Source organism: Schistocerca serialis, chromosome 8, assembly GCF_023864345.2.
Source record: "Schistocerca serialis cubense isolate TAMUIC-IGC-003099 chromosome 8, iqSchSeri2.2, whole genome shotgun sequence".
Classification (NCBI taxonomy): domain Eukaryota; kingdom Metazoa; phylum Arthropoda; class Insecta; order Orthoptera; family Acrididae; genus Schistocerca; species Schistocerca serialis.
Window position 1 is genome coordinate 556,411,367 of NC_064645.1, and position 12,397 is coordinate 556,423,763.

Consider the following 12,397-nt stretch of genomic DNA (forward strand, 5'->3'; position numbering starts at 1 on the left):
AGATCAACTGCATTTATGTTATTAACTCTCACATGTTGCTCACATCCCACCAAAACAAAAAAGAAATTATCAAAATCTAGAGCAACTATAATGCATTACAAGAGACCACATTTCTCTAAACAACCACAGTTGAAATTTTATTTATTTTTTTAAGCAACCGAGAGCATTAAAAATGTGAAAAATCAAAACTGTCAACTGGATAATTAAGTGGAAAAAGTAATACTTCCCTTATTTCAAAGGTTCAAAGAAAGAGACCTATTTGGTTTTATGACATTTTGAAAGATACAGTTTACTCCAAATGTGAGCTATATTCTCCAAAACAAAGTATTAACTGTGGCTTTTTAGTTACTGAAATTCCCAGAAACACAGTGGTGCAAATGCAATGCAAATGATCAATACATCCCCAGTTCCTCAAGGTCTAACATAACCAAATATGTGAGCTGATATGGTTAATAGGAACAAAATTATTTCCTGAGGTTGCTGTGGCATAAAAGTTAGAGCATTGAACATGGTCTCAGATAAACGGATGTAATATTTTCAGCTATAGAGACGCAAGACAGTTTAAGTATTAAGAAAGTTACTATGAAGAAAAGTTATGAGGAAAATAGTGTGAAAACTATTGAAATGGCACTTGCACAGTAACTACTACTAGTGTCAGTGACCGAAACTTTGATGTTCCTGTACACAAGAAATATGGAAGCAGAATTTGAACTGGTACACACTAAGAAAGTTCTGCCGACAAAAAATTATAATATAAACAACATAACCTTGTTACTATTGCCTGAGTCTTACATCTCCATCATCCCCTTCTTGAAATGTCATTGGAAATATAAACACGAAAAAAGAGAAGGTACGATACAAATGTATAAAAATTATTACACACTAGCATTCTTATATACAAATTATGAACAGCATTCAATCCGTTTAGATGGCACTTTTGCTGCAAAAACAGCTCTTTTCCTGTCTCTGCTCCTCTCTCTCTTTCTCCCCTTACAGTTTCAAAATGAAACACCTAAACAATCATCAGTCTTTGCTACGATACTGATAATCAGTAAGGCCTTGTTATTAATTTCAAAAAATGACATCAATACTTTGGAATGATACAATATGTGATCACAGTACTCATTTCATCTCAACAATCCTAAAAGCATTACACCAATTGTGCAATTTGTTTATGGGTCATTTTATTTATTAAAGGGCTGAATTGTGGTATCACATTAAATTTTCTTCTTTTTTTCTCTCTCTCCCTCCTAGTATAAAAAATCCTACTTATTATATTTATTGCAGCATACACTTCTTGTGTCACAATTCTATAAATGTGTAGAAATATGAAGTGGTATACTTCCAAAGACCGGTAATGATAACAAAGGCACATTTCATACTCAGTTTGACCAAATTTCTGAGTAATAGAGAGAAATTGAACACTCATATAACGCAGGACAAAAACCGGAAAAGCTCAATTTAGTACAGTTTTACATCACTTAACAATAATAATAATAACAACAATAACAATAACAACATCAACAAAGAGATAGTTGGTAATCAAACGCTGCTGTTTTTTAAGCATACAGAGCAACAAAACTTCCTGATTATTGCTGCAAATAATAATAAATATCAAAGATAGGCTGTGTAACATGAACCATATAAAAAATACAGAAAAATATCTGTTAATGAGTAACGGAATTTTTACTATAAATTATAAGTATTGCCGCAGATTTCGTATTTTGTTAAGGAACTCTCATTCATGCATAAATATTAAAAACCTTATATTACGTGCAGATTGTTACACACTACAAACATCAGCATGGCAACTCTCGAAGAACTGTACATTAATGAAAATATGTAATGTGCAACTGATCATCTTATCAGTCACTAACAATTACGATGCAGGAGATAAACACAATACAAAGAAAGGACTGCTATCACCAGGACTGATAAGTACAAACACCCTCACATGCAAAGACAATACCAATATAAGGAAAACATGGAAGGCATTTGAATTTGTTGAACTAGTATTCAGTGCATAAAAATAGAAAATGGTTTCCAAAAGCAATAAAGGATTGTTAAATACGCTTCACAACTGGAGACAACTTATTGCTCTGTCACTTTTCACTGACAGACAAGGTAACAAATATGAGCACTGTGGACTCATTTATCACAGCAGTTTGCCCAAAAGACCGTAATATACATTTCAGTAAATTGTACATTTCTTGTGCACAATGTAGGTCTTCCAATGAAATTAAATTTTTTGTGCACAACACAGTTGTTCCAATAGCATGGACAATCAAGTAAATTCTTGAGATTTTCACTGGCATTAAATGAAAATCATGCATAAATAACATCATTAGAGAGTACTTTGAACTTGATAAAAGTACAATTAAATAATTCTGATTCGTTTTACGGCATGAAATCTCAAAGTAAACAGTGTTACTGACAGCACATTAATTCAAACAGTATTTACATGAAACAGCATCACCCTCAATCAGCTCAATCCTTTGTTTGTATTCAGTATGCCTTACAAATCATTAACAAGCGTAACTGTTTACAGTCACTGTGAGAAAAATTTTAATTTGAATAGATTGCATAATTAAGTTCACTCCGATGCTCTGTATCCTATGTAGTCTAACACAAAAAAGACTAAAAAAAGTTATGACATTTCTGTTCTTTCTTCAGCTAATCCAATAAGGAAACCCAAAATTCAAACTGCAGTAATAAATGTCAGACCTTTTCTCTTATCAGTATTCATAACAAAAGACTTCTCACAATTCACATCCATTGTTGTGATGGCCCTAGATGACTGTCCTCTGACATTTATCATTCTAAAATATTCTCCAGCTGACTCAACAATAATGAAGATTAAGAGAAAGGAAAGGCTTCATGTGTTTCAGGACAAAAAAAAATCACATAATTCTCACAGCAGAGTAGCAAGTGAAAAACCATGCAATTTATCACAATGGACCATACTGCCCTCTTATTTTTTGAAAACCAATACCAGTATTCATTTCTAAGAGAACTGATGCAGTACCACACAGACTGATATGAAGAAACATGTTCACTTTTATTTTAATTTTTACAGAAATAAATCACAGAAACATTGTACAAATGATTGCACAAATTCTCTATTCCACCAGGTGTTTCATTCACTTCTCTTCCTACTTGATATGCACGACAACATGCAAGCAGGACCTGCTCCAGGTATGGAAATCTTCTTTGATGTGATGCCCATGTGTTGCTACAGTGTGACAGAGGGAGAAATAGAGAAGGGAAGGAGGGAGAAGTAGAATGGAGCAGAGGACCACATGACTACTATGAACCCAAGTCATGCCAGACACTACCATTCGAAGATGGCGATGAAAAGACACCTCCTTCACTACTTGAATTTGCATAACCTGGAACAAAATTTTATGCCGTTAAAATGAGCTTTAAAATAATTGTGAAAGCATAGCAAACATTTGCATGAGAGTTACAGTATTTCAACAGTTTACTATATTGGTAACAGCTGTATACTTAATTGTCTGCTACAAAAGCAACCCAGAAAGTGCAATATTCCTGCTTCACGTAAGGAAATACTCACAATTTTCTGGCATCCTGAATGGAAGATCAGCTTACAGAGTTTGTAGAATTTACTTATTTTACATATTAACCATTTAAATTAAAACGTGATGAGTATCAACATCATTTATGAGCCCTACTGTCTGTATCAAATACTGTGTTTTCTTTTGAGCACTTATTCATATGTTTCTTAAAAAACCATGTATAACTTTAAAATGAATTGAATATAATAGAGGGAAACATTCCACGTGGGAAAAATATATCTAAAAACAAGGATGATGTGACTTACCAAACGAAAGCACTGGCAGGTCGATAGACACACAAACACAAACACAAACATACACACAAAATTCTAGCTTTCGCAACCAACGGTTGCTTCATCAGGAAAGAGGGAAGGAGAGGGAAAGATGAAAGGATGTGGGTTTTAAGGGAGAGGGTAAGGAGTCATTCCAATCCCATGAGTGCGTGTGTGTGTGTGTGTGTGTGTGTGTGTGTGTGTGTGTGTGTGTGTGTGTGTGTATTTATTAATACTCATTCTAGTAATTGACCTATTACAACACCTTGTCATCATCAAGTATATCTAATCAGTTAAATAATGAACCACACACCATAAAACAAAGGCAGAGGAGTGTGAAGAAACAGTGTCAAAAACATTACTATTCACGCAAACTAAGTTGACACTCAGTGCGGCAGCTCATAGGAGTGACCACAAAGGGATTATTCATGTACAGTAAGTTCCAGCAGCCACCATGCTGAGTGCCAACTTGGTTTGTGTGAATAATACATACAGTATATGCTAACTTACTGAAAGCTGACATACTGAGAACCATGGCCATAGTATAATTACAAACCTTATAATTTATACAACAACCAGCTGCATGTTGTTATCTTAGAAGCTACGTTACGGAAAGGCAAACCTATGTTTACAGTATTTGTAGACTAAGAGAAAGTTTTTGACAATGTTCGCTGGAATACTTTGTTTCAAAGTCTGAAGGTGACAGGGGTAAAATACAGGGAATGAAAGGCTATTTATAATTCGTACAGTAGCCATAAGGTAGTTACAAGAGTTGAGAGGCATGAAAGGGAAGCAATGGTTAAGAACGGAGTGAGACAGGGTTGTAGCCTATCCCCGGTGTTATTCAATCTATACACTGAACAAGCAGTAAAGGAAACCAAAGAAAAATGTGGAGCAGAAATTAAAATCCAGGGAGAAGAAATAAAAACCTTGAGGCATGCCAGTGACATTGCAATTCTGTCAGAGACAGCAAAAGACTTGGAAGAACAGTTGAATGGAATGGACAGAATCTTGAAATGAGGCTATAAGAGGAACATCAACAAAAGCAAAACAAGAACAATGGAATGTACTCAAATTAAATCAGGTGATGCTGAGGGAATTAGATTAGGAAATAAGACACATAAAGTAGTAGATGAGATTTGCTATTTGGCCAGTAAGGGGGGTTGAAGTAGAAAGGATATAAAATATAGACTGGCGATGCAAGGAATGTGTTTCTGAGGAGGAGAAATTTGTTAGCATCAAGCACAGATTTAAGAGTCATGAAGTCTTTTGTGAATGTATTTGTATATAGTGTAGCCATGTATGGATGTGAAACACGGATGATAAACAGTTTACACAACAAGAGAATAGAGGTTTTTGAAATGTGGTGCTATAGAAGAATGCTGAAGATCAGATGGGTAATCACATAACTAATGAGGAGATACTGAATGGAATTGGGGAGAAGAGGAATTTGTGGCACAACTTGACTAGAAGAAGGGATCGGTTGTTAGGACACATTCTGAGGCATCCCGGGATCACCAATTTAGTACTGGTCGTGTGTGTGTGTGTATTTTTGCAAAGGCCTTGTTGGTCGAAAGCTTATTTTGTGACAGTCTTTTTGTTGTGTCTATCTGCGACTCAGCATCTCCGCTATATGGTTAGTAGCAACTATTTTTTTCATAACATTATTTAAAATTGTAGCAGTTTCAAGAAGAACATTTCTATGAAATTTAGAAGCCAGGATAACAACAATATAATAATAATTACTGGTACTACCTTTTCTGTTTGCTTTCATGCTCATATCCGAAAATTTTTTCACCGTATTTTTTGTCCCATGATACTGTAAACCACATGTTGTGACCATCTGACATAAAATAATGTCACCATTTTGTGGGCCCATCCATAAATTACATCACACATTAAGGGGGAGGAAGAGGAAGGCTCAACACTGTGTGACTGGGGCGGGAGGGGGGGGGGGGGGTGTATGAGACATAAGCTTCATGTTGTTAAATTGTATGGTTTTGTTTAGTTTTTTATGAGAACTCTGAACTCCAATTTTAATGAAAAACTGTAAAATATCACTAATTCTATCATTATTATTCATTAAGGTTTTAATTTGTTTGTATCACTTTCTGATACGTGGTGGTTGTGCGAAGTGATTGTCATTCACGCTCACTGTATCTACGGTGTCTTACTTCAGCTGCCTTTGATATATGCCTTTGAGGCTTTGACAAAAACTGCCACCCCTCTCATTTTGTCTATGTTGAACTGGCAACATCATTCAGTCGAAATGTGACTTGCTGAGTGATGGACTTGTTTTTCTTGGGTCTACTATTTTGTGATTTTCAGTTTTCCTAAAAAATTTAAAAAACCTAAAAAAGTGAAAGACAAAATTAACACCTTGGTATGAAGTCTGAAAAGTAGTGCCAATGTTGAAGGTGAGTTGGATTCGAAAATCAAACCACACCTTTCTGTCTGTCTGTTGGAGGTAATCATCTCAGAAGGTATAGTTCTCAATATAGTGTAGCTGGATTCTTCAAAGTGATTTAGTACACATATTGTATTAAATGTCCATATTCATCTTTTTGCATGCTTACCTTTAATTACAGGTAGAAACCAAAGACACTAAATATATTGGCATGCAACTAAGTGGAAACAGCACCTAAATCAATGCCTATTCAAAACACTTCCAGGAATCTGGAATAAAATTGTAATACTAGAATCTGAGCCCTGTAGTTTGATGTTAGCACACAATGTCGGCACATGGTGACAGATCAACGTTACACTGAAATTCTAAGGTGCTGCACATCATTGGATGACTTACAAGCCGAACTATGCAAAAAAGGCTCTACTATCAGTGGATCAGAGTTATTTCCTTCCTCCCAGACAAGTCAGCACAGAAGAAGCAAAATAATACGTGGTAACTGTTCCTGTTAAATTGTGCAAATCAGACTATGTTTCATGTAAAGCATAAACATGGTAAATTCTGTAAAGCTGCTATAAGAAACCTAGACTCTTTAGCTTCAATTTTGGGCCCTGGTCAAGTATTATTTTTATCTATGCGTGAGAAAGCAGTGTGCCATTAGGTATTACAGCAGTAAATGCTCAAGCACCACTATGAATGCATCTTGACTACCATGTAAAATAACTGGATCATGACTTTGTGACTGTCTCACGGGGAGCGTGCAAGGGATAAGTCCCTGCAGTCGCGCTATTCATCTGTGTCCTCGGTGGCTCAGATGGATAGAGCGTCTGCCATGTAAGCAGGAGATCCCGGGTTCGAGTCCCGGTCGGGGCACACATTTTCAACATGTCCCCAATGAAGTACATCAACGCCTGTTTGCAGCTAGGGTGTACATTTAATTATCATTTCATTTCTAGCAAGCTGCATGGTCATCCACGGTAACTGTTCTTTCGGGAACAGATACTACCGTCATATATAGTTAAAATATGGCTTCCCGGCCATTGACCTTCTTGTGCGAACGCACACACTATGCCCGAACTCGTACGGGACTTGGTAGATTAATCTGCCACGAGTAATGAGTATGATGGGCAAACATCTATTAGGCGCACTGCGAACGTAGTGGTGTTGACATGTTGGGAATGTGGATCTCATGGGGAGCGTGCAAGGGATAAGTCCCTGCAGTCGCACTATTCATCTGTGTCCTCGGTGGCTCAGATGGATAGAGCGTCTGCCATGTAAGCAGGAGATCCCGGGTTCGAGTCCAGGTCGGGGCACACATTTTCAACATGTCCCCAATGAAGTACATCAATGCCTGTTTGCAGCTAGGGTGTCCATTTAATTATCATTTCAATTCCAAGTTACTTATGTAACCAATCAATTATAACTGGGACATTTCCTGACTGGCTAAAATATGCAGATGTTAAGCTTCTTTTCAAGAAAGGGGATAAAGAGATACCATCAAACTACAGACCGATTTCACTTTTGCCAGCATTCTCAAAAATTTTAGAGAAAGTAATGTACAGGCAGCTTCTCAACCATCTGACCACAAATAACATATTATCAAGAACACAGTTTGGATTTATGAAGGGTTCTGATATCGAGAAGACTATTTACACCTACAGTGAAAATGTACTTAATTCATTCTCCATTAAAAAGAAAATACGTGGAGGTCGAGACATGCCTAAAAAGTTCAGTGGGCTTCTCGTCAAACTTCTGACTAATCAATTCTAGTGACTTTCGCAGGGGAACCCTCGTAAACAAGGAAACGACGTCTTGACCTCCACGTATTTTCTTTTTAATGGAGAATACTATGAACAAACGGAGGGAGTCGCCATGGGTAGCCCACTCTCACCGGTGGTAGCGAATTTGTACATGGAGAACTTCGAGGAGGAAGCCCTGTCATCATCCGAATGGAAGCCTACTTGCTTTCTCCGTTACGTGGACGACACATTCGTCATCTGGCCACATGGTATGGATAAACTCCTTGACTTCCTTACACATCTAAACTCCATACACCCCAACATCAAATTCACTATGGAGACTGAAACGGATAGTAAATTACCTTTCCTTGACGTCTTGGTCAAGAGAAAGGCTGACGGCACCCTAGATCATGGGGTGTATCGGAAGACAACGCACACTGATCTGTATTAGCACACAGACAGCTGCCACCACCCTTCACAGAGGAATGGGGTACTTAAAACTCTAGTACATAGGGCGCGCACTATCTCTGACGCAGAGAGTCTACCCCAGGAATTGGAACATCTGAGAACTGTATTTCGAAAAAATGGGTACTCAGAGTGGCAGATTCAACGTGCTCTCCGCCCAATCACTACAGCACAACCTGTGGAGATGGATGAAATCACGAGGGAGGAGGTAGGCACTGCGTTTATTCCATATACAGGTGCACTCTCGGGGAAAATCGCCTGCATTTTGAAGAAACACCGGGTCAGAACTGTGTTTTGTCCTCCGAATAAAACTCGTGCACTGGTGGGGACCACCAAAGATGACCTCGGTCTGAGGAAGGCCGGCGTGTACCACATTCCGTGTCAATGTGGCAAGTCGTATATTGGTCAGACGATGCGTACCGTCGAGGATCGATGCTGTGAACAGCAGAGGCACACTCGACTTACGTATCCGAGCAAGTCGGCGGTCGCTGAACATTGTTTGTCGGAAAATCACGTTATGGAGTATGAATGCACGAGGATTCCGGTACAGACGTCGAGATACTGGGACAGCATTGTTAGAGAGGCCATCGAAATTCACACCAATGACAACCTCATAAGCCGTGACTGTGGCTATAATCTTAGCAAGGCTTGAGAACCAGCGATTGGGTTAATCAAAAGTAAATCGAGAGTAAATCGAGCAAACCTGTAGTTGTGACGACCACAGCAGACAGAGACATCACACCGACGTCATCTCAGACGCCGTCGCAATCTGTTCCACCGCGTGACCGTGGCGTGGGGCACAGACGGCGGAGGGAGCGTGCCGCGGGCAGAGGATATTTAAATCGGCCGCCGTCGTGACCGAAGCCAGTTCCCCCTAAGCAGCCATAGCGCACGGATCTCCGTACCGGCACGTTCACAGGAGCTCAGTCTGTCAGTTCACCCGATGATGGCGACATGTATGATCGCCGAAATATTGTGCCCGTTGGACACTGTAGACCGGCAGTACACCCGTGGATATTTTGATGAAGAAAATAGATGTAGAATGTTGACATCATTTGTTGTTTTTTTAAAAGCTTTAAAAGTTTTCACGCAGCAACATAAGTGTCTCTCTTGTACTCCATTTTATTATGATTTTTAGGAAACCGCTGAGGTTGGCGTGAGTATAAGTTTTTGTTAAAATGGAAGGATACACTCTGAACTAACAAATCAGAAGATGAAATGCAAGTAGCTGTGTCAACAGTTTATTTACCAATGGTGATGACATTTCTGAACTTGAATCTTACATAATATAGTTATATCCCCAGCCAATGAAGATCTCTGTGAATTTGAAGTAAGTATACAGTTTTCTTTACTTTTTACAATTCATTTATGTTAGTCTTCAGGTTTCTTACAATAACATACAGGATAACGATTAAATTGGGAGCATTATTTTGTCACTGGCATGAAAAATTGTTATTCAGTAAATTTAAATTTATCTGGAATTAAGAATAAAGTTTGGAAGGGAGGAGTATGAAGCCGTTAGATTGTTACTCTTCAGCTATATAAGCTATACAAACCACACACATTTCTTGAGATACTGGTGACAATAGAGGTATTATTAGTTCTTACTGCTTCATGTCTCTCTTGCTTACCTGTCTTGTTGGTACGATGCTGGTTAGCAGGACCCCATATTCTGACAGTGCAGTCATCAGATACTGATGCCAACATCTGGTGGTAGACAGGATTCCACGTAACACAATTGACTGTCCGGGTGTGGCCAGTTAGAGTAGCTATTGGCAGTTCTCTCTTTATGTGCCACACATACACTTTGTTATCTGCAATCACAGTAATTGAGAAACTTTTATTGGCAAATAAAGACCCTAAAAGAAACAAACAAATGGGATCTACTCACCTGCAAATGGTTTACGGATGGTATGTGGACATGCACAGATATGTCGTGCTGTACTGTTGTCATAGACGTAACAGGATTAATCAATTTCAACCAAACTCGGTATGCCTACTGCTTGCTATATGCAAATCAGTGCTGTGGTGGTTAGAACCTCCTTGCTCCCAGAGGAGCACATATATAGAAAAAAATGCATTTTCTACACCCAACACATAAGCTGCCCTGTATGACAGGTATGTAATGTGGGTAGTACTGTCATGTCCTTCAGGGGCTATTTGTACAGAAGTACACGGCTGAGTGGAGAGAGACAGGGGACGGGGGGGGGACGGGGGGGGGGGGGGGGAGGGGGAGCAGACAATGAATAGTGAAAGAGGGGAGAGGATGAGTTGCCCAGGGAAAGGGGAAGGAGGAGATGGACAGACTGAGAGGGGGGAGGAGACAGTGGACACAGAGAGGAGGTGGAGAGGGAGATGCAGCGAGCAGGTGGGAGGTGTAGAGGGATAGTAGGCAGGTGGAAAAGGAAGAGGCAGGAGCAGGATATGGATAGAGAAAGGGGGGAAGATATGGTCGGAAAGAGGGAGTACGATCAGGTGGGCAGAGGTGTAGGGAGAGAAAGAGGTAGACACAGAGATAATGGAGGAAGAGATGGGTGCAACATATGTGTCCAATGTGTACATGGGCAAAGCCATGAGGAAAAGTCTAGTGTAAACATACTGGGTTGGTGCATAAGTTTGCAGCATTTTTCCGTAAGTTTAATAAACAAAAAAGGTACACATAACGGAGACTTCAGTCATCAATAATATATTCTCCTTCACTGTTTACAACAGTCTGCCAACACTGAGGTAACTTTTCGATTCCAAGACGGTAGAAATCTTATGGTTTTAAAGCAAAGCACTCTTCGATCCATATTTGGAGAGCATTTTCATCCTGAAAGACAGTTCCTTGAAAGTTGTTCAACAGAAAGCAGAAAAGGTGAAAATCTGAGGGTACAAGATCAGGTGCATAAGGTGTGTGTGGAACGACTTCCCAACCCAACTCCCATGCAGTGTTTTTTGTCAATCTATCAGAATGTAGGTGGGCATTATCATGGAGAAACATTACTTCACACTGTCTTCCTGGTCGTCATCCTTGGATTTTCTCTGCAAGATGTCTCAGTTGTTAACAATAAATGTCAGCAGTGACCATTACACCTCGAGGAAGCAATTCGTAGTACACCACATCATCGCCGTTCCACCAGATGCACAACAGTATCTTTTGTAGATGTGTGCAGGTCTTTGTACAGAGAGTTGCTGCTTTGTTTGGACTCAGCCATTCCTTACTTTTCCTTATGCTAGCGTAAAGACACTATTTCTCATCACCAATAATGACGCCGGCCGGTGTGGCCGAGCGGTTCTAGGCGTTTCAGTCTGGAACCGCGGGACCGCTACGGTCGCAGGTTCGAATCCTGCCTTGGGTATGGATGTGTGTGACGTCCTTAGGTTAGTTAGGTTTAAGAAGTTCTAAGTTCTAGGGGACTGATGACCTCAGATGTTAAGCCCCATAGTGCTCAGAGCCATTTGAACCAATAATGATACAGAACAGGAATGGTCAGTGACGGTCAAAAGCGAATTAATGATGAGCAACCAGAGATATGCATATGACCACCCACTGATTTTTGTGATTTTGGCTCAGAACATACAATACTCCTGAAGGTCTCCCCGGATGTGAAATGTGAAGCATCAGTAATGCAAAAACAGCCCCCTTAATATGAGAAAAACATTTTCTTGCTGTGCTCTGTCTAATGGCATTATCTCCAGACATGGCACAAATATTTCTGGCTGCCTCCGTAGATTTCACGCCTCTACTGAAATGAAAAATAGAGGGTATGTCAGAAGTGCTCAGTTTTCTCCACTGCCTAGCATCCACAGCCCAGTCACTAGCCCAAAATGACAATATGTAAACTCAGACAGCAACAGTGAACTGCAAATACAAATGACAATAAATAAACAAGCCCATAGCAACCAACGTGAGGAGGTGGGAGGGCGGGGGGAGTTCTACAATCTTATGCACCAAACTAT

General features: G+C 39.6%; 1 protein-coding gene and 1 non-coding gene across 2 annotated transcripts in view; one reads left to right on the plus strand and one right to left on the minus strand.

Moving 5' to 3' along the window:
• Window positions 1–3,037: 3,037 nt before the first annotated feature.
• The window catches only part of LOC126416767 (WD repeat-containing protein 26), a 140,102-nt gene continuing 130,742 nt past the window's right edge, over window positions 3,038–12,397 (minus strand). Inside the window, exons 11-12 of the mRNA XM_050084612.1 lie at window positions 10,087–10,269; window positions 3,038–3,389 (exon numbers count right to left, since the gene is read on the minus strand). Of these exons, the coding sequence (XP_049940569.1) occupies window positions 3,307–3,389; window positions 10,087–10,269 (266 nt within the window). The 3' untranslated portion in view covers window positions 3,038–3,306. The remainder of the gene's footprint in view (window positions 3,390–10,086; window positions 10,270–12,397) is intronic.
• Window positions 7,051–7,124, plus strand: Trnat-ugu (transfer RNA threonine (anticodon UGU)). Its single transcript has one exon. It is a non-coding gene; the product is annotated as a tRNA-Thr (tRNA).